General features: G+C 45.9%; 3 protein-coding genes across 12 annotated transcripts in view; all 3 read right to left on the bottom strand.

Moving 5' to 3' along the window:
- Window positions 1-20240, bottom strand: part of LOC105862535 (protocadherin gamma-C4) — a 162640-nt gene that overhangs the window by 79367 nt on the left and 63033 nt on the right. Inside the window, exon 1 of one of the 10 annotated variants that reach the window (XM_075996155.1) lies at window positions 14609-20224. The exons of 8 other annotated variants lie outside the window; for them this stretch is intronic. In XM_075996155.1, coding sequence (XP_075852270.1) covers window positions 14609-17008 — 2400 coding nt within the window. In that variant the 5' untranslated portion in view covers window positions 17009-20224. Of the gene's footprint in view, window positions 1-11; window positions 2618-14608; window positions 20225-20240 lie in introns of those variants that run through there. One more of the 10 variants, XM_020282262.2, reaches the window with a different exon arrangement.
- LOC142863091 (protocadherin gamma-B6-like) lies at window positions 3225-7146 on the bottom strand. The gene has a single exon (XM_075996156.1). The coding sequence runs from the start codon at window positions 7144-7146 to the stop codon at window positions 4537-4539; it is 2610 nt and encodes an 869-aa protein (XP_075852271.1). The 3' UTR covers window positions 3225-4536.
- Window positions 9603-12782, bottom strand: LOC142863093 (protocadherin gamma-A9). Its single transcript, XM_075996158.1, has one exon. It carries the CDS (start codon window positions 12083-12085, stop codon window positions 9614-9616), a length of 2472 nt encoding a protein of 823 aa, XP_075852273.1. The 5' UTR covers window positions 12086-12782; the 3' UTR covers window positions 9603-9613.

Below are 20240 nucleotides of genomic sequence, written 5' to 3'. Positions count from 1 at the left end.
ATGGAACTCACTGGAACCAAAGGGGTATCTTCTATAGGAAACTTCGAATCATCTAATAAAGACAAAGGATCCTTTTTCTCGCAGCTCTCCTGGCTGATGAGTGTGTCTGCATAGTTGGGCTGGGGGACGATCAGGTGACTCTTCCGAGAGTCCGCAGTGAGGGAGACCTCGTGGGAATAGGTCTGCAGGAAAGCCCGCACCCCGTCCACGCCCACAAAGTGCGAGGCCGGCACTCCGGCCAATCCATCTCCGGGAGCCTGGAGCAGGCGCGATGAGTGCCAGCGCCACAGCTTGAGCGCTAGCAGCACAATGACAAAGGCGAGAAAGACACAGGAGACCACCGAGACAGCCACAACGAGGTACATCGTGAGGCCTGAGTCATCTGGATTGGCGGGAGCCTCCAGGGTGCCCAGGTCGGCTAGGACATCTGGGATGCTGTCGGCCACAGCTATGGTGAGCGTGACAGTGGCCGAGAGAGGGGGCTGGCCGTGGTCCTGGACGGCCACCACGAGGCTCTGCTTGAGCGCGTCTCTGTCCAGCAGGGCCCGTGCCGTGCGCACCTCGCCCGTGTGCAGCCCCACCAAGAAGAGCCCGGGCTCGCTGGCCTTGAGCAGGCGATAGGACAGCCAGGCATTCTGGCCTGAGTCTCTGTCCACTGCCACCACCTTGGTCACTAGGTAGCCAGGCTCTGCAGAGCGGGGTGCCAGCTCCACGCCAGTGGAGCCATCAGTGGGGGGAGCAGGATACAGGATTTCAGGCGCATTGTCATTCTGGTCCAGCACGAACAGGCTCAGTGACACGTTACTGCTGAGCGGTGGGTCCCCACTGTCACTGGCAGTCACTTGCATCTGTATATCACGAAACTGTTCATAGTCGAAAGATCTGAGTGCGTACAAGACACCAGTGTCTGAATTGATTGATACGTATGAGGATAGAGGTGCCCCCTGGATGGTGTCTTCAGCCAGGGAGTAAATAACCTGGGCATTCTCCTTGCTGTCTGGGTCGAGGGCTGTCACTGAGAAGATGGAGGTGCCCCTGGGGTTGTTCTCTGGGATATAGGTAACGTAGGAGATGCGAGAGAAGGTGGGTGGGTTGTCATTGATATCTGCCACTTGCAGGGTAAAGTGAGTTTCTGTTGACCGAGGTGGACTTCCTCCATCTTTAGCTGTCACTGTGATGTTATAGGAGGATACCTGTTCCCTATCGAGGGCTCTGTGTGTCACCAATCTATAATAACTGTCGATGGACTTTTCTAACTTAAATGGTAGATTCCCTGAGATGGAGCAGGTTACCTGTCCGTTCTGCCCAGAATCTAAATCGTGCACATTTAAAAGGGCGATGACAGTTCCCAGAGGTGAATCTTCAGTCACGGGACTAAACAGAGACGTGATGGTCACCTCTGGACTGTTGTCATTTACATCTTCTACTGTAATCAATACTTTTGCAGTTGCAAGGTAAGCTCCTCCATCTTCAGCTTGTATTTCTATTTCGTAGAAACCCGTCTTTTCATAATCTAGATTTTCCGATATTTTTATTTCCCCAGTATATTTGTTTAGTTGGAATTTCGACAACTGTGTGTCAGGTAGTTTTCGGAATGAATATGTCACTTCTCCATTGGCTCCTTCATCCTTGTCAGTGGCGGTGACCGTCAGTAGCAGAGTGCCCACAGGCGCGCTCTCCGGAACGCTCACTCGGTATTCTGGCAAGGTGAAGACCGGCGCGTTGTCATTTGTGTCGAAGACAGTCACACTGACGAGGACAGTGCCAGAGCGGAGAGGGTCACCGCCATCGAAGGCGGTGAGGACCAGGTGGTGAACCGCCTCTTCCTCGCGGTCCAGGGCGCGCTCCAGCACCAGCTCCGGGTACTTGAGGCCACTGGCGCGGCTCTGGACGCCCAGGGAGAAGTGGCGGCTGGGGCTGAGCTGGTAGTTCTGGAGGGAGTTCACGCCCACATCCGGATCAATAGCTTCCGGGAGAGGGAAGCGCATCCCTGGAGCGACGTTTTCGTTAATTTTTATGTCCAGATTTTCTGCTTGGAATTTTGGGGCATTGTCATTGATATCAGTTACTTCTATTTCTATCCCGAAAAGCTTCACCCTATCTTCCACAAGGATGTTAAAACTCACCAGACACGGCGCGCTCTGGGCGCAGAGCTCCTCCCGGTCTATCCTGCCCGCGGTGACCAGGCTGCCGCTGCGCGGGCTCAGCGCGAAGAGCTGCGTCCTGCCTCTGGAGACCACGCGGACCCCGCGCCCCGCCAGCTCCCCGGGCGCCAGCCCCAGGTCCTTGGAGATGTTGCCCACGAAGGAGCCTTTCTCTATTTCCTCAGGAACGGAGTAGTAGATCTGCCGGGCTCTGGCCTCCCAGGGCATCCCGAAGAAAAGGCAGAGCAGGACCAGCTCGCTGCGGGCGGGGCGATTCCTTTGAGCGGCCATTGTCGTCTCCTCTCGGAATTCTCGCAGTCCTCGCTGGACACGGTGCGTGTTGCGATCCGGTTCCTTTTTCTTTCTGTGGCTGCAGGGTGTCTCTGTAGCCTACGCACCTTAAACTCTGGAGTGAGTTTCGCCGCAGCCCGGGAGCCGGTTTGTAGGAACTGTGGGGCTTTGTGTAGTTGGAGCCCTGATTCCGGATTGAGCTCCGGCTGCGGTTTTCTCCTAGTAGGTGAACAGCGGCGCTCAGAGTCCTAAGAAGTTACTGCACCCACCATATACTCTATCTCCGTGGGATTATTTTATTTTACATTGATTATTTGGTTTCTCCACTCATATCTTTAAATCAATTACTATTTGGAGGTTTCTTTTGGAGGTGAGATAGAATGGAATTGAAGTGCTACAAAATATTACGTGATAATTTTTGGTTAAATCTATATTTGCAACACATTTTGCCAATGGAAATGTACCCACGTTAAAAGGTAAACAATGCTTATTTTAGGTCCTAGGAGTGTCCAGCAATATTCAGAAAAGTCTTACAATTTTATTTTAAATTGTGATTTAAATAGTTCAATTTTATTTAGTATACATTCATATAGACCACATTATTAAGAGATATATTCCTTATGAGATAATTCACTTTAAAGCTTTTAAATTTTATTTAATTAAATGTGTTTAGCTTAAGATTGTGTAAGGGTTTTCCAAAATATTCTTTTCTAAAATAATTGTATTGAGCCTTAATGAATATTTTTATGAAAATGTACTTTATCTTATAAACATATATTATTACAAGTTAAGTTGACCTATTTAAATTGAGTAGATAATCATAAACTAAAAGGAATATATATTGCAGTTGCAAATTAAATGTTTGCATTGTAATGGGAAGAGAAATATGTAGAAGAATTTCAAGTGCCAACATTTTAAAAAACAAAGTTAGATATAGTAATGTAGGTTTTAAATAAATAAGTGCTTATGTCAGAAGACCTGTTTTCATCAGAACTTTGATGCAAATATAAATAATCTCTTCTCTTAGGCAGTTCATATGGAAACTCAAAGTAAAGTGGTTCACACATCTTCAGTTTTGTGTGCCCACCAGCCCAGCAACAGTTCTTCTCTCAAATGTGAGGGATATAGAGGTTTGCTTTTTTCATACAGAGAAAAAGTTGTTCACAAGTGTTTATGTCACTATGCTTCCAAAGTATGGAACTCTTCAGAGATTTTTATCCTTTTTCTTCAAAGATTTTACTTCACAGAATCAGAGACAGAGACTGAGAGCAAAGACAATAGCATTTCATTTGATTTCCTGAAAACATCTTTATCTTGCAACGTAGAGGAAAAGAGATTGGGAAAGAGCACAATTTGAACTCCAAGAAGAGAAAAGGACCATAAATAAAGAGGAAACCAGAAGGACCAAAACTAGAAAAAAAATTCTTTAAGGTAGTTAGTTTTAAGTTTTGGGGACCATAGAAACCTTGAAAATATGTACAAATTTTGAATCTTCTACCAAGAAAAATTCATACATCTATAACTGCATATAATCTCAGAAAATTCATGGATCTGTCAACGATACTCCCCTCAAATGCTTAGAACTTGAAAAAAACTATTAAAATAAATTAAGAAAGATACCTAAAGGCACACAGTAGATTATTTGCAATAAATGTTTCTTTGAAATGGCACCTGCTATGACATTTAATGCATGCCTGAGTGTGTGTATGTGTAAACTTTTTAGCATCAGGGTCTTGCTCTGTTGCCCATGCAGTGGCATGATCATAGCATCATAGCTCACTGCAGCCACAAACTCCTGGGCTCCAGCACCCTTCTGCCTCAGGCTCCAGAGTAGCTAGGACTGACTACAGGTGAGCACCACCACAGCTGGCTAATTTATTTTTTTATTTTTTGTAGACACAGGGTCTCACTATGTGGCCTAGCCTAAAATGCCTGAATATTTTTAAGCTTTAAAAAACATATAAATAGCATAGGAAATTCATTTTAGGTCTTAGCAAATTTGACTAGTTAATTTATTAATTCATCTTATTAGAAGACAAGAACACTACTTCTGTTCCATAATCAGAACTTCAAAAGATATCTCCAATCTGGTGACATTCTTTTACCAAATGATAGAGCAATTTATGAGCCAAGTAACTCTTGAAAAATATAATTGACAAAAAGTAAACATTGAGAAGAAAAGATGGTAATTAGCTATGGGTCTGAAAAATATGACTCTAGATACAAAAATGAGGTAGTATGCTTGAAATATGAGAAACCAGTAGAATATTAGAGAAATCACAAAGAAACTTACCGATGTTAGAGTCTCAGGATGTGAGGTCAAATTATCCCCATCGTGAGGTGGAATAAAGGCCCCAGGAGAATCACTGCAAACTATGTCTTGAGCTGAATGTAAGGGTGCACTACACTTTAGGAAATTAAACTCTGTTGTATCCCTGTGTGCAATACACAGATTATAGGAATAAGGCAAAGTCCCCTCGCTGTAGTTTGGAGGAACCACGGGTCCAGATTTGACACAGAGCCCAGGCTGAAAGCAGTCCCAGGAGGTGGGACTGAAGGAGCGTCGCAGGCGCAAAGCAATGGCCAGAATCACCGCGAGGAGGAAAAGCACTGAAATCAAGGCCAAGGCCACCACCAGGTAAAATTGCAGCTCTGCCTGGGGGTCAGAGGCTACAGGGCGGTCGCCGAGATCTGGGAGCACCTCTTGCAGGTTGTCTGCGAAGACCAGATGCAGCGTGACTGTGGCTGAATGGGGCGGCTGTCCCCCGTCACGCACAGCGACCAGCAGGCGCTGTCGGGCAGCGTCCCTGTCGCCCAAGGCTCGCGCCGTGCGCACCTCCCCCGTGCGCAGCCCCAGGCTGAAGAGCCCGGGCTCGCTGGCCTGCAGCACGTGGTAGGACAGCCAGGCGTTGTGTCCTGAGTCAGCGTCCACCGCCACCACCTTGGTCACCAGGTAGCCGGGCTCCGCGGCGCGCGGCACCGTGTCGAAGAGCGCCGAGCCGTCGGGCCCCAGCGCGGGGTACAGCACCCGCGGCGCGTTGTCGTTGCGGTCGCCCACCAGCACGCGCAGGCTCACGTTGGCGCCGAGCGCGGGCGAGCCCTGGTCGCGGGCCTGCAGCGTCAGCTGGAAGGCGCGCAGCTGCTCGTGGTCGAAGGCGCGCTGCGCGAACACCACCCCGCTCTGCGCGCTCACCGACACGTAGGACGACAGCAGCCTGGGCTCCAGGTCACTGGCCACGATGGAGTAAGAGATGTGGCCGTTGGGTCCCAGGTCCGGGTCGGACGCGCTGACTTGAGCGATGGAGACTCCGGGAGGGTTGTTCTCCGCCACGTGGACCACATAGGAGGCCTGGCCGAAAACCGGAGCGTTGTCGTTGACATCCGTGATGTGCAAGATGATGCTTATACTGGAAGAAAGGGGTGGCTTGCCCCTGTCGGTGGCTGTGATGGTGACGTTATATTCTGGGTTCTGCTCTCTATCCAGGGCTCCATCTGTCACTAGCTTGTAGTAATTATTAGAAGAAGAATGAACCTTGAATGGGAGATCTCTTTCTATATTACACGTGACTTCTCCATTTCCTCCGAAATCCCGGTCCCGCGTTTTGAAGAGGGCAACCACCATTCCTGGAGGGGAATTCTCCAAAATCTGATCAGAGAGAGAAGTGATGGTTATTTCTGGGCTGTTGTCGTTTTCATCGAGGATTTCTATGATTACTTTACATTGGGCAGAGAGACCACCTCCGTCCTTTGCTTCTACTTCCATGGTGTATCTTTCTACATCTTCAAAATCCAACGACTGGTTATTCCTAATCATACCTGTTTTCTCATCCAGTGAGAACATGTGCCTTGTGCTCTGGGCAGTGCTCCGGAAGTAATAGCTTATCTCGGCATTGACCCCCTCATCCTGGTCAGTGGCTGTCACCTGCAACACAGGGGACCCGGGGGGCAGGTTTTCACTGAGACTAATTCTATATTCATCTTTGCTGAACACCGGGGGATTATCGTTGGTGTCCCTGACAGAAATTTCTATATGAGCGGTCGCACTTCGTGGCGGGTCCCCTCCATCCAAGGCAGTCAATATCAAGCGATGAGATCTCTGTTCTTCCCGGTCTAGGTGTTTCTCCAGAGATAATTCTGGGTATTTGCCACCATCGGAATTTACTCTAACCATTAATGAAAAATAGGGGTTAGGGTTTATCTGATAATCTTTAATTGAATTTGTGTTTATATCCGGATCCGTGGCAGGGTCAAGGGATATTCGTGCACCCACAGATACAGATTCAAAAATTTCCAAACGTATTTCCTCTTTATCGAATCGAGGGGCATGGTCATTAACATCCTCAATAACCACGACGATATGAAAGATGTTTAAAGGATTTTCCACCACCGCTTCCAGCTGCAGCTCACATCTTCTTCTCTCTCTGCATATCTGCTCGCGATCTATCCGGTCCTTCACGAGTAAGTCCCCGCTCTCCAGGTCTACCAGGAAGTGCGGCTTCTCCGCGCTAACTCGCAGCTTCCGAGCCGACGCATCCGGGACACTGAGCCCCAGATCCTTGGCGAGGTTCCCCACCACCGAGCCCCTGGGCAGCTCCTCGGGGACCGAGTAGCGGACGGGCTCGCAGAGCGCGGGGTAGAACAAAGGCAGCAGCAAGGGAAATAGTACCTGCGGCCGGCCGGCCCGGCGCCCCTGCGCGCAGCTCCCTCCCATCGTCCGCTCCGCTCCCCGCTCGGTCCGTGTCTGCCTGGAAAGCCTGAGAAACCGCACTCCGCCGCGTCACTGGACGAGCGCTCGGCCCAGGACAGGCGGAGCCTCCGGTGTCGGGGCTGGGACCCCGCGTGTGCGGGGCAGGGTCTGCGCTGCGGGAGCGCCCGGGTGAGCCTGTTTCCGTCTCTGCGCTGCGCGCTGCGCGGGCGGTCCCAGGCTGCGGACTGAGGGACCCTGGGCGTCAGCGCCCGCTCTGCACTGGCCGACAGCGGCGCCCAGAGGCTCCGTGTGGGATCGCAGCCTGGTGTTTCGTTTTGAATTCTTCATTTCCAAAATGTACATACTGCTCTTGGAAAATGCGGCCGTATATCAGCTCCAAATTTTCGTCTCGTCATAGCGTTACAGTGTGTACTTCTATGTTTAGTGTTATAATGGAATTTATTGTGGAAAATTTCAAACTTATACGACAGTAAGTAGTAGTATATAGTGAACCCATCACCCAGCTTCAACAATAATCAACATAAAGCCATTCTTCTTTAATAAATAGCTGCATTCCTCCGTTACTTTGAAGCAAATTCAAGATATATAATTTCAAGTAATGCTACTTAAGATGAGACATTAAGTTCAATAATTTATCTTTCAGCCTATTATGTTCTATAAGCTGTTGCCAATGCACCGTAAGTCCTACCTAGTTTAAGAAAACTAAAATTCAGTATATACTCTGCCCAGTCATCCATCCAGGTAGCCTTGTGTTCTGGTTTTAAAGGCAAGTGACATTTTTGTGGTATAGAACAGTAGTTACCTACTAGGACATACAAAACTTCATTAATATCTACTATGTTTTTCCCAGGTTAATCACACATTTAAATACTTATAAATAGTAAGTATAAAGGTTAGTCTTTAAAATGGCAATGTTCCTATTGCATGGTTAAAAATATGGCCCTGAAGGATGCTTTGTTTTTTTCTACTAGCTTAAGGAAAGAAAGAGTGTTTGAAATAATTAAAATGTCTGTATTTTATAACAGATTTCTGGACATGTTAGCTCTTATTTTCTTATTAGTCACACAATAGAGACTCAAGAAAGTAATTACAAAGACAAAAATAAAATAATTCTATATTTCCACAGAAATGCCAGTAGTCATCAATGTATCTATCAATCAATTGTTTAGAATAGAATTTTGAGTCAAATTCAAAGCTATTTTCAAATAGTCTCCTGGAATGTCATTTATTACTTGAAATTGACACTATTTAAAATCACATTCAATAATATAGAATTTTTTTGTAATAGCTAAAAGCCAGTAAAATAGTCATATATTCTTAGAATATCTCTAGCAGTTCCTGAGAAAATTTTCTTAAGTTATATCCCATATCCAAGTTAATTTCAATCCTCAAAAGTTGGGGAATGCAGTCACAAATAACATATAGGTGACAGAATAATTTTTAGGTCCCTGGAGTTTTTCTTAGTTTGGTTGGTTTTTGAGACAGGGTCTCATTCTGTTACTTTGGCTAGTGTACAGTGGCATTATCATAGCTCACTGCAACCTCAAACTCCTTGGCTCAAGCGATCCTTCTGTCTCAGCCTCCCTAGTAGCTGGGACTACAGGCACAAACCAACACACTTGACTAATTTTTAAAATTATTTTTAGTAGAGATGGGATCTCACTATTGCCCAGCCTGGTCTTGAACTCCTGGCCTCAAGCCATCTTCTAGCCTCAGCCTCCCAAAGTGCTAGGATTACAGGCATGAGCCACTGTGCTTAGCCTAGTTCCCTGTTTTGTCTTTTTACAGTGTCCAGTCTTAAAAACTTCTCTTGAACAAGCATATACTACAGGAAAGAAGAATGTCAAAGTATTTGTAATATTTGACATTACAGCATTAGGAAATTAAAAACTCTGAAGATGCGAGAATAAAGGATGTTACCATTTTTACCATTGAAGGAATAACTGAAGTTTGAACCTTCCTCAGAAAAGATCTTTAAATACAAACAGACTCTACAAACATCTGAAAAACATCACCTCAAAGGAGTGTCCTCTTGTCATAGAAACAGAATAGTAGCAGTGAATCGGGCTTTCAGCTGTTTCTCTAAGAAGAATGCATTTACTTCCTTACCAATGTACCCTTATAAAAACAGTATCAGCTCTAGAAATGATTTTAGGGGTAAGAATTTTACAACATGGGCACTAGAGATAAAGAGACAATAAAGTTCAGGATGGAAATCCCACCAGCAGAATTGGTAGTGGGCCACTGCAACCCATCAAGGAACCCTGCCCATCAATGCAGGCTGAGAGTTGCCCCATGAAGAATGGCTTAAGTTGACCCTAGGTTAATTATTACAAGAAAGTGAAAACTATATCAGCGACGTAACCAATAAATGCCTCCTTTAGATGTCAGAGCAAAATTTAGGTGCAGTGAAAAGTTACAGGATGAGAAATATATTGATATCGACTTACACTACCTTAAGTACAAACACTCAAAGGGAAAGCCAACTGTAATAAACTAAAGAAAAAATGGAACTCACGGGAACCAAAGGGGTGTCTTCGACAGGAAACTTGGCATCAACTGAAACGCACAAAGCTTCATTTTTCTCGCAGCTCTCCTGGCTGATGAGCGTGTCCGCGTAGTTGGGCTGGGGGAAGATCACGTGACTCTTCCTTGAGTCGGAGGTGAGAGCGACCTCCTGGGAATAGGTCTGTAGGAAAGCCCGCACCCCGTCCACGCCCACGAAGTTCGTGGTGGGCACACCAGCCAACCCACCACTTGCAGCCTGCAGCAGACGAGAGGAGTGCCAGCGCCGCAGCCTGAGCGCCAGTAGCATGATGACGAAGGCCAGGAAGATGCAGGAGACCGCAGCAACAGCCACAACAAGGTACAGCGTGAGGTCTGAGGCCTCCGGATTCTCGGCGATCTCAAGACTGCCCAGACCGGCAAGGATGTCTGGGATGTTGTCGGCCACGGCCACGGTGAGCGTGACGGTGGCCGAGAGAGGGGGCTGGCCGTGGTCCTGGACGGCCACCACGAGGCTCTGCTTGAGCGCGTCTCTGTCCAGCAGGGCCCGCGCCGTGCGCACCTCGCCCGTGTGCAGCCCCACCGAGAAGAGCCCGGGCTCGCTGGCCTTGAGCAGGCGGTAGGACAGCCAGGCGTTCTGGCCTGAGTCTCTGTCCACTGCCACCACCTTGGTCACCAGGTAGCCGGGTTCTGCGGAGCGGGGCGCCAGCTCCACTCCGGTGGAGCTGTCGGTGGGGAAACTAGGGTACAGGATCTCCGGGGCATTGTCATTCTGGTCCAGCACAAACAGTCTCAATGACACATTGCTGCTAAGTGGTGGGTTCCCACTGTCACTTGCTCTCACCTGCATTTGCAGATCGTGAAATTGCTCATAGTCGAAGGAGCATAGTGAGTACAGCACGCCAGTGTCTGAGTTAATAGAGATGTAGGAGGAGAGAGGAGACCCTTGGATGGTGTCCTCTGCCAAGGTGTAAATAACCCTAGAGTTCTCATTGCTATCAGGGTCATGGGCAGTCACGGAGAAGATGGAGGTACCTCTGGGGTTGTTTTCAGGGAGGTAGACTGAGTAGGAGGCTTGAGAGAAGGCAGGTGGATTATCGTTTATGTCAGTCACCTGCAGGGTGATATGAATTTCCGTGGACAGGGGCGGAGTTCCTCTGTCTGTTGCAGTTACTGTGATGTTATACTCAGAGGCTTTTTCTCTGTCAAGAATTCGAGCTGTTGACAATCTATAATAATCTTCTTCTAAATTTTCTAATTTAAAAGACAAATTCTCCTGGATAGAACAGACAACTTGACCATTCTTCCCAGAGTCTCGGTCATGAGCATTGAAAAGAACGATTACTGTTCCCTGAGGAACATCTTCCCTCACTGGGCTAAAAAGAGAAGTAATGGTCACTTCTGGTCTATTGTCGTTTACATCTTCCACCTTAATTAGTACTTTGGTCCGCCCTTTTAATCCTCCACCATCTTCAGCTTGTATTTCCATTTCATATAATGAACATTCTTCATAATCCAGACCTTTTGCTGTTGATAGTTCCCCAGTTTTTTCATTAAGCTGGAATAACAGAGATTGTTTTTCATTAACTTTCCGGAATCTATACGCCACTTTCCCATTGGCTCCCTCATCCGGGTCACTAGCGGTCACAGTAAGCAGCTGGGTGCCCGGGGGCACGTCCTCCGGGACTTCCACTCGGTAAATCGGTTGAGCAAACACCGGGGCATTATCATTTGTATCCAACACTGTCACATGGATGCGCACTGAGCTGGAGCGACGCGGGTCGCCGCCATCGCAGGCGGTGAGGACCAGGTGGTGAGCGGCCTCCTCCTCTCGGTCCAGGGCGCGCTCCAGCACCAGCTCTGGGCTTATGGTTCCATCGTCTGCGGTTTGCACGTCCAGGGAGAAGTGGCGATTGGGGCTGAGCTGGTAGGTCTGCAGGGAATTCACTCCCACGTCTGGGTCAACAGCTTCTGGGAGTGGATAACGTGCTCCAGGAACAGCGATTTCGTTAATTTTCACTTCCAGATCTTCGGCCTCAAATTTTGGAGCATTGTCGTTGATATCAGTTACTTCTACTTCTATTCCGTAAAATTTCACCCTGTCTTCAATCAGGACTTTAAAGTTCACCAGACACCGCGGGCTCTGAGCACAGAGCTCCTCCCGGTCTATCCTGTCCGCGGTGACCAGGCTGCCGCTCCGCGGGCTCAGGAAGAAAAGCTGCGTCCTGCCTCTGGAGACGACGCGGACCCCGCGCTCCGCCAGCTCCCGGGGCGCCAGCCCCAGGTCCTTGGAGATGTTGCCCACAATATAGCCCTTTTCTGTCTCTTCAGGCACTGAGTAGCGGATCTGAGTGGCCCTGGCCTCCCACATCGTCCCCAGCAGGGCGCATAGCAGGACCAATCTTCTGAGGTGCTGGCATTTGCTTGGAGCTGCCATTGTTTCTTCCCTACGGAATTTTCTCAGAATGCTCCTGGATGCACGCTTCCTCGTTAGGTTCTTTTTTTCTCTTCTGCAAAGAATCGTGATCCTTTTTCCTTAGGAGAAAACCGGAATGCCCCAAGGTAAGAGACTGAATTTTGCTGCAGCCTTGGAGCCGGCTTTGTGAATCTGCCGGGCTTTGTGTATTGCAGAACTGAAAATCCGGATGGAGTGCTGGTTTTCTTTTTCCCTTAGAGTTAGTCAACAGCGGCGCTCAGAGTCCTAAGCCATTACTACATCCACTGAGACATGCAACACTTGATTATAGACGTTCGCTAAAGAAAACAGTACTCTTCTAACTGTGAGTCTAGATTTCTCTAATTGTTTCTTACGTCTACATTTCAAAAGCAATGACTAATTGTAGATATCTGTATTGTAAATAAAGTGGAATAATATTTCTATATCATTAAATCACCAGGCATTTTCGCTTAATACTAACTTAATTTAATCTTATTCTTGATAGAATTTTGCACTCTTTATAGATATGTAAATTACTATGATTTCTTTTTTATGGTGCTTCAATTTTTTTCTATATGTTTCAACTATTATTTTCTGAAGTAATTGTGATGTGCAATCCTCTTTGGAAATACATTCTTTAAAAAAATTGTTATACCTATATTATGTATCTATAAATGTATAATACACAATTGTATTGAAATAATATATATAAATAGATTATTCACTTTGATATTATTTCATAAGGTTAATTTATTTTGATGGTAAAATTCCTGGAGAAAGATTTAAATTTTGTGTTATAAAAATATTTTTAATTAGGCAGTAGTTAACGGATTTATCCCACCTAATATTGCTAAATTTTAACAGGTTTTAAGAATTCACATTTTTGTAATTGCATAAAGTTTTCTGCTATTTCAAAAAATGTTTAGTTTTCTATGTGAATACATAATCAATACACAGGCTATGTAGTTGAAATATTCAAGTGAAAATACAGTGAAAAGCAAGTTTCTATTTCAGTCCTCCGCAAGAAAGTATGCAGTTTTTTTTTTTTTGAGACAAAGTCTCGCTTTGTTGCCTAGGCTAGAGTGAGTGCCATGGCGTCAGCCTAGCTCACAGCAACCTCAATCTCCTGGGCTCAAGCAATCCTCCTGCCTCAGCCTCCCGAGTAGCTAGGACTACAGGCATGTGCCACCATGCCCGGCTAATTTTTTCTGTATGTATTACTTGGCCAATTAATTTCTTCCTATTTATAGTAGAGATGGGGTCTCGCTCTTGCTCAGGCTGGTTTCGAACTCCTGACCTCGAGCAATCCGCCCGCCTCGGCCTCCCAGAGTGCTAGGATTACAGGCGTGAGCCACCGCGCCCGGCCAAGTATGCAGTTTTAAAATGGCCATAAACCTCTTATTCTAAGGGTCATTTAAACTTGTGTAATAATTTTGGGGAAAGAACACAAAATATACAAGAAATAATTACTACTACATAGTTAAAAGTAAGTAGTACTGTAAGAAATCTCTCTCAGAAGTTTGTAAAGAAGCCATTCACTGAATCAATCACTTGTTAAAGGAAACCAAGGAAAAGACTTATACTAAATAATGACACTTTTTATGTACACTAGACTAATAGTTTTTGCCTTAGAAATGGAAAATTTCAGGATTCTTCTTCTTTCCTATAAGGATGATGAGAAAACATCTAGTCACTTGGGCTCCAAGTGATAAGACCAATCTAGTGTCTAATTTCCCCCCTTTTTTTTCTTTAAAGACTATATGTCAGAATTCACAGCAAGAGAAATAGAGACAATAGCATTCCCTTTTCTTTTATTAAGATTCTCCTTCTTATAATTATATAGAGGAAGAGGAGAATTTTGGATCCAAGAAAACCTGAAGGAACTTAGATAATGATTTGGACCCTCTGATGAGTTCAGTGAGGCTGCTCTCTCCTCTCTCTGTCTCTGTCTCTCTCATACACACAATACAATGTTTTTTTTTTCCCATACAATTCTGGGAGATTCAAAGAATCACAAATCTATTACGTAGGATTAAAGAACTAGATATGAGGAATAAACACAAGAAAGGGAGTGGAAAATACCAGCAAAATCAGTGAAGAAAGATACCAACTAGCAGGGTTCTTTTTTGCTTTGAAAGATGAATTAAATGATCACCTACTTTAAATTTAGTGTTTATTTACATATAATAAAATTTAAATGTATGTTAGAGATATATGTAAAGATGAGAAGGCAATGAGTAAATTTCATTAGCTTTGAAAAAGAGACAAAGAATTTGTCAAATCCTTTGGCTATAATATGAAGCTTAAAAGCAAGTTCTCACTACTTTGCAAATCCACAAAGCAAACTCTATTTTACGCCATGTCACCACTCACAATTCACGGCTTCCCTTAATAGGGGTACAGCTTTCTGTCCTCCCTAACTTCCCTAAGACAACTTACTAGCTCTGGAGATCTACTTTATTTTTATGAAAATATGAAAAATTGGGTAGATAATGAAAGAGTAGACACTTAAATGGAACTCACCAACTCAGGATGGGAAGTCGAGTCACCGGAATTACAAAGTGGAAACAAGGCCCCAGATGGATCACCGCAAAGTACCTCTTGCCCTGAACTCAGTTGCTCACTACATTTTAGGAAATTAAACTCCGTCGTTCCGGTGTGTGCCACGCACAGATTGTAGGAATAAGGCAGAGTCCCCTCGCTGTAGTTGGGGGGAACCACAGGTTCAGACTTGACACAGTGACCAGGCTGAAAGCAGCTCCAGGCGGCTGGGCTGGAGGAGCGTCGCCTCAGGCGCAGGGCGATGGCCAGAATCACCGCGAGGAGGAAGAGCACAGAGATCAAGGCCAAGGCCACCACCAGGTAAAACTGCAGCTCAGCCTGGGGGTCAGAGGGCGCTGGGCGGTCGTTGAGATCTGGCAGCGCCTCCTGTAAGCTGTCCGCGAAGACCAGGTGCAGCGTGGCGGTGGCGGAGAGGGGCGGCTGTCCACCATCACGCACAGCGACCAGCAGGCGCTGTCGGGCAGCGTCCCTGTCGCCCAAGGCTCGCGCAGTGCGCACTTCGCCGGTGCGCAGCCCCAGGTTGAAGAGCCCGGGCTCGCTGGCCTGCAGCACGTGGTAGGACAGCCAGGCGTTGTGTCCTGAGTCAGCGTCCACCGCCACCACCTTGGTCACCAGGTAGCCGGGCTCCGCGGCGCGCGGCACCATATCGAAGAGCGCCGAGCCGTCGGGCCCCAGCGCGGGGTACAGCACCCGCGGCGCGTTGTCGTTGCGGTCGCCCACCAGCACGCGCAGGCTCACGTTGGCGCCGAGCGCGGGCGAGCCCTGGTCGCGGGCCTGCAGCGTCAGCTGGAAGGCGCGCAGCTGCTCGTGGTCGAAGGCGCGCTGCGCGAACACCACCCCGCTCTGCGCGCTCACCGACACGTAGGACGACAGCAGCCTGGGCTCCAGGTCACTGGCCACGATGGAGTAAGAGATGTGGCCGTTGGGTCCCAGGTCCGGGTCAGAGGCGCTGACTTGAGCGATGGAGACTCCGGGAGGGTTGTTTTCGGCCACTTCGACCAAGTAAGAATCCTGGTGGAAAACCGGAGCGTTGTCGTTGACGTCGCCGATATGTAGGGTGACGCTTGAGCTGGAGGAGAGAGGGGGTTTGCCTTTGTCGGTTGCTATAATGGTGACATTGTATTCCGGGTTCTGCTCTCGGTCCAGAGTCCCGTCTGTTAACAACTTATATGAATTTTTGGACGAAGAGATGATCTTAAAAGGGACTTCACCTTCTAATCGACAACTAACCTCCCCGTTTTCCCCGGAATCTTGGTCATGTATTTTGATCAAAGCAATTAGTGTTCCAGGCACTGCGTTTTCCAGAATCATTTCAAGTAGAGAATGAAATGTAACTTCGGGGCTATTGTCATTTTCATCTTGAATATTAATTTCAACTGTACATTGTGCAACCAGTCCTCCGCCATCCCTCCCTTCCACCACTACAGAATACTGCTTGATTTCTTCAAAATCCAGTGATCTTTGAGTTCTAATTTCCCCACTCTTTGAATTCAGACTGAAGACTTGCCCGTTCCTGAAGAAAGAGTAAGTAATTTCCGAGTTGACGCCCTCGTCCTGGTCCGTGGCTGACACCTGCAGCACGGAGGTGCCCGGGGGCACGTTTTCCGGAAGGCTGACTCTGTACACCTCCTGGCTGAACACAGGGGGGTTGTCATTGGCATCAGTGACCTGGATTCGGAGCTCAGTGGTGCCGCTGAGGGGTGGATCTCCGCCGTCCAAAGCAGTCAGGATTAAACGATGGTAACTCTGTTGCTCCCGGTCTAAGGTTTTCTCCAATGCCAGCTCCGGGTATTTACTGCCGTCTTGTTTCTCCCTATTTATCAGTGAGAAAATAGGGTTAAAAGAGAGCTCATACTTCTGTAGAGAGTTTAAGCCAATATCTCCGTCTTCCGCTGCTTCTAATATAAATCGCGTGCCTGGCTGTGCAGACTCACTTATTTGCAGCTCAAAGGAATTCTGCGTGAATTTTGGCGTGTGGTCATTAATGTCCTCGATCTCCACGGTCACGTGATAAAAGTTCAACGGGTTGTCAGCCACGGCCTCGAATTCCAGAGCGCACGCGGGGCTCTTCCCGCAGATCTGCTCCCTGTCCAGCCTGCTGCGCACCAGCAGCTCCCCGCTCTCCGCGCGCACCGCGAAGTAAGGCTTCTCCGCGCTGACGCGCAGCTTTCGAGCCGGGAACTCCCGCGCGCTGAAGCCCAGGTCCTTGGCGAGGTTCCCCACCACCGAGCCCTCGGGCATCTCCTCGGGAATCCTGTAGCGGATCTGCTGGGACAGCGCCGGGCAGAACAAAGGCAGCAGCAGGGGAAGGAGCGCCGGCCGCCGCCCCGCGCGGGCCCGCTGCCCTGCGCCGCGCGCCATCCCTCGGCCCCGCTCGGCCTGCTCACCAGCCCGCGCACGCCGGCGTGTGAACGCCCTCTGTGTCGCAGGTGTCCGCAGCTCCGAACGGACTTCAGCTCCAGTTCCAGTTGCGGAAAAGTGTCTTGTATTCCCAAGGAGGAAGCGGCGTGAAGGCGACCGCTGGAGAGTCGGCCGGGGCCGCCCTGGAAAGCGCTGCGGCTGCGCGGGCAGATCGGAGCGCCGAGTTCTCCACTGTGGCCAACAGCGGCGCCCAGAGTCCGCGCTGGGGAACTGCAGCCTCGACTGTTTCAGTTTTTTGTTTTGTTTTTAGTTTTGTGTTTTTGTTGTTGTTGCCATTTTTTAAAGTTCAGAATATTATAGGGGTACAAACGTTTTTGTTACGTGAATTGCTTTTGTACTGCTTGAGTCAAAGTTACAAGTGTGCCCATCATCCAGATAGTGTGCATTTGACCGGTTAGGTATGAATTTACCCATCTCCTCCTTCCCTCCTCACTTGCTTGATTTCCGATGAATGTCATTTCCGTATGTGCACATAAGTGTTGATCAATTGGCTCCAATTTAATGAAGAGTACATGTGGTGTTTGTTTTTCTATTATTGTGATACTTTGCTTAGAAGAATGGTCTCCAGTTCCATCCAGGTTAATACAAGAGTTATTAGTTCACCATTTATTATTGCTGAGTAGAACTCCATGGTATACATATACCACATTTTGTTAATCCACTCATGTATTGATGGGCACTTGGGCTGCTTCCACATCTTTGCAATTGTGAATTGTGCTGCTATAAATATTAAAGTGCAAGTGTCTTTTTTCCCAGTTTAACCAGTACAATAAATAATTGTGAGCTTAACTGAGCAGGCCATGTTTTTAATGTTCATATATTTAATGAAAAAGTATAAAGCCCGCTTTAAGGTACCTTTCTCTTGCTTCCAAATTGTTAGAAATTATCAAATTGAGTTTTTATACAAAGATATTTATATTGGTTCATTCTTTCCACCATTCTGCAAACATATCTTGAAATCTTAGGTAGAGTTAAGTATTGTGCTTGTCAGTGGCATTATAATGATGAATAAGACACACATCTTGCCCTCAGAGAGTTCATAGTCTATTTAATTCACAAATTCATTTCTCTTTATTAGCTATATGTTGAAACAATTCTTATCCTTCTTTCATTGATTCCTATGATTACCCCAATGTTTCTATATAATGAAAGCTGTTTCATATTACATATATTAGGGAATATTAATACCGTTAAGACTATTTTATAAATTTGTGCAAATTTGGTATGAATCTCCAAACATCTCTTCCTGATAATATCAGCACTCTTCATAAAAATAATTTGTCTTTACTCTTATCACTACTTTAAGAAGTATCCCTTGAAGTATACTGCCTATATGATATAGCCAAAAGATGATATGCCCTACTAAGTCCCTCTTCTTTGTATCTCAAAATTACTCAGCTTATGTCATACATTTTTACAGTGCACAAATTCATTCTTAAAAGTCACTGGGGAAATGTTTATGCATTCTACAATATAAAGTCACAAAAGGATATTCTAGTAGATAGCATTACTTCTCTATGTCCCTACATTATAATAAAGTAATGAATTTGGAATTAGAGGCATTGTGCTCACAGTAAGTTTATTTACATAAATTTACTAAATATAGTGACACTGGTCTAACCCTTTTTACTCCATTTGTTAAATTAAGAAAAAACTAATTAGCCAACATTTTAAGGAATAGTTTGGATTTTCTTTCTTACCAGGGCAAAGTTCCTCACAGTTTTTAAAATTGTGAAATGTCAATAATATAGTTGTCCCCTCAAATTAATGTGCAACCAAATGCTGTAGAAAGTATGAAGTTAACTTCTATTCCACTGTACAGGCAACATACCATGGAACACTACACAATCCTTAGCAAATATTGTTTCCATTAATAACAAAAGTTTTGTTGTGTCTTCCACTTTCAACCTTATCAGAATCAAATCAGGGATTAGCTTTTTACAAATGCTACAAGAAGGAATACACAAAATATGTAGTCTACACTCAATCCTTTTTTTTTTTTTTTTTTTTAAGAGATGGGGTCTCATTTTGTCACCCAGGCTGGAGTGCAATGGTATGATCATAGCTCACTGCAGCCTGGAATTCCTGGGCTCAAGCAATCCTCCCACCTCAGCCTCACAAGTAGCTGGGACTACAGACATGCACCACCTCACCTAGCTAATTCTTTTTTATTTTTTAAAGGCTATGTTGCCAAGGCTCATCTCAAACTCCTGGCCTCAAGCAATCCTCCTGCCTCAGCCTCCCTAGTAGCTGAGACTACAGCTGGCTGGCACTGTGCTCAGTCCTAGACTGAATCAATTTTAATTGAATAGATCAGCTTGTTTAGAATTAGTGTACTTGAAATTTTTGTTCTTAAAATCAACATACTCAGGCTCTCTCACCATTTCACATGGATGCACAACTGAAACAGCTCATTCTAACTTTCTTAAAATATGTTCTTTTGTACTCTACCAAATCACTTTCAACAGTTTAAAATGACATTTTACTTTAGATCTGATTTTGTTGCTTTTATGTGTTATTTTGTGGAGCAAATGGCCATTCTAGCCTTTAGATTTCATGTCTCCATTGGTACTGGGCCCAGGTGACCACTGATGCGCACATTTAACATTGGGAACCGGTCTCACCTCCCACCAAGATCCACCCTTTAAAATTTGTTTATATTTTGAAAGATGGTAAGAAGCAGTAAAACTTTACAGGATACTGATGCAGAAGGGCTCAGAAAAGAAATTTAAATTCAAGAAATCTTCAAGAGCCTAGTTATAGGATCAAACCCTAAACATAATCCCAAATCCTGAGATGCATTTTACTTTTACTAAGCTGGTATTAGCATTTAGAAGTCTCAAGTTTTCTGCAGTTCTAATTTAGGATATTTACACACACATACGTGCAATAGCAAAATTACCATGATGGGTGAGTAGGCACTTCTTAAGTGAATGAATTATAACAGGAATAAAATAGTGAGAGGCTTAAAAATCTTGTTCAAGCCTTTCAAAAGCAAATGAACAACCTATGACAATTACAATTGTTTTATAGTAACACCACTAAAATAAACCCAAATGCCTTAAAAATTATTTTTAACTATCTTCACAATATGTTTTCAAAACATATAAGTCAAATTTATATCAAATAAAATTCCTCTGCAAAATAAAAGTAAACAAAAAACTGAACTCAC

Source organism: Microcebus murinus, chromosome 21 (assembly GCF_040939455.1).
Source record: "Microcebus murinus isolate Inina chromosome 21, M.murinus_Inina_mat1.0, whole genome shotgun sequence".
NCBI lineage: Eukaryota > Metazoa > Chordata > Mammalia > Primates > Cheirogaleidae > Microcebus > Microcebus murinus.
The sequence above is the reverse complement of the archived record's forward strand: the minus strand, read 5'-3'. Positions and strand labels throughout refer to the sequence as shown.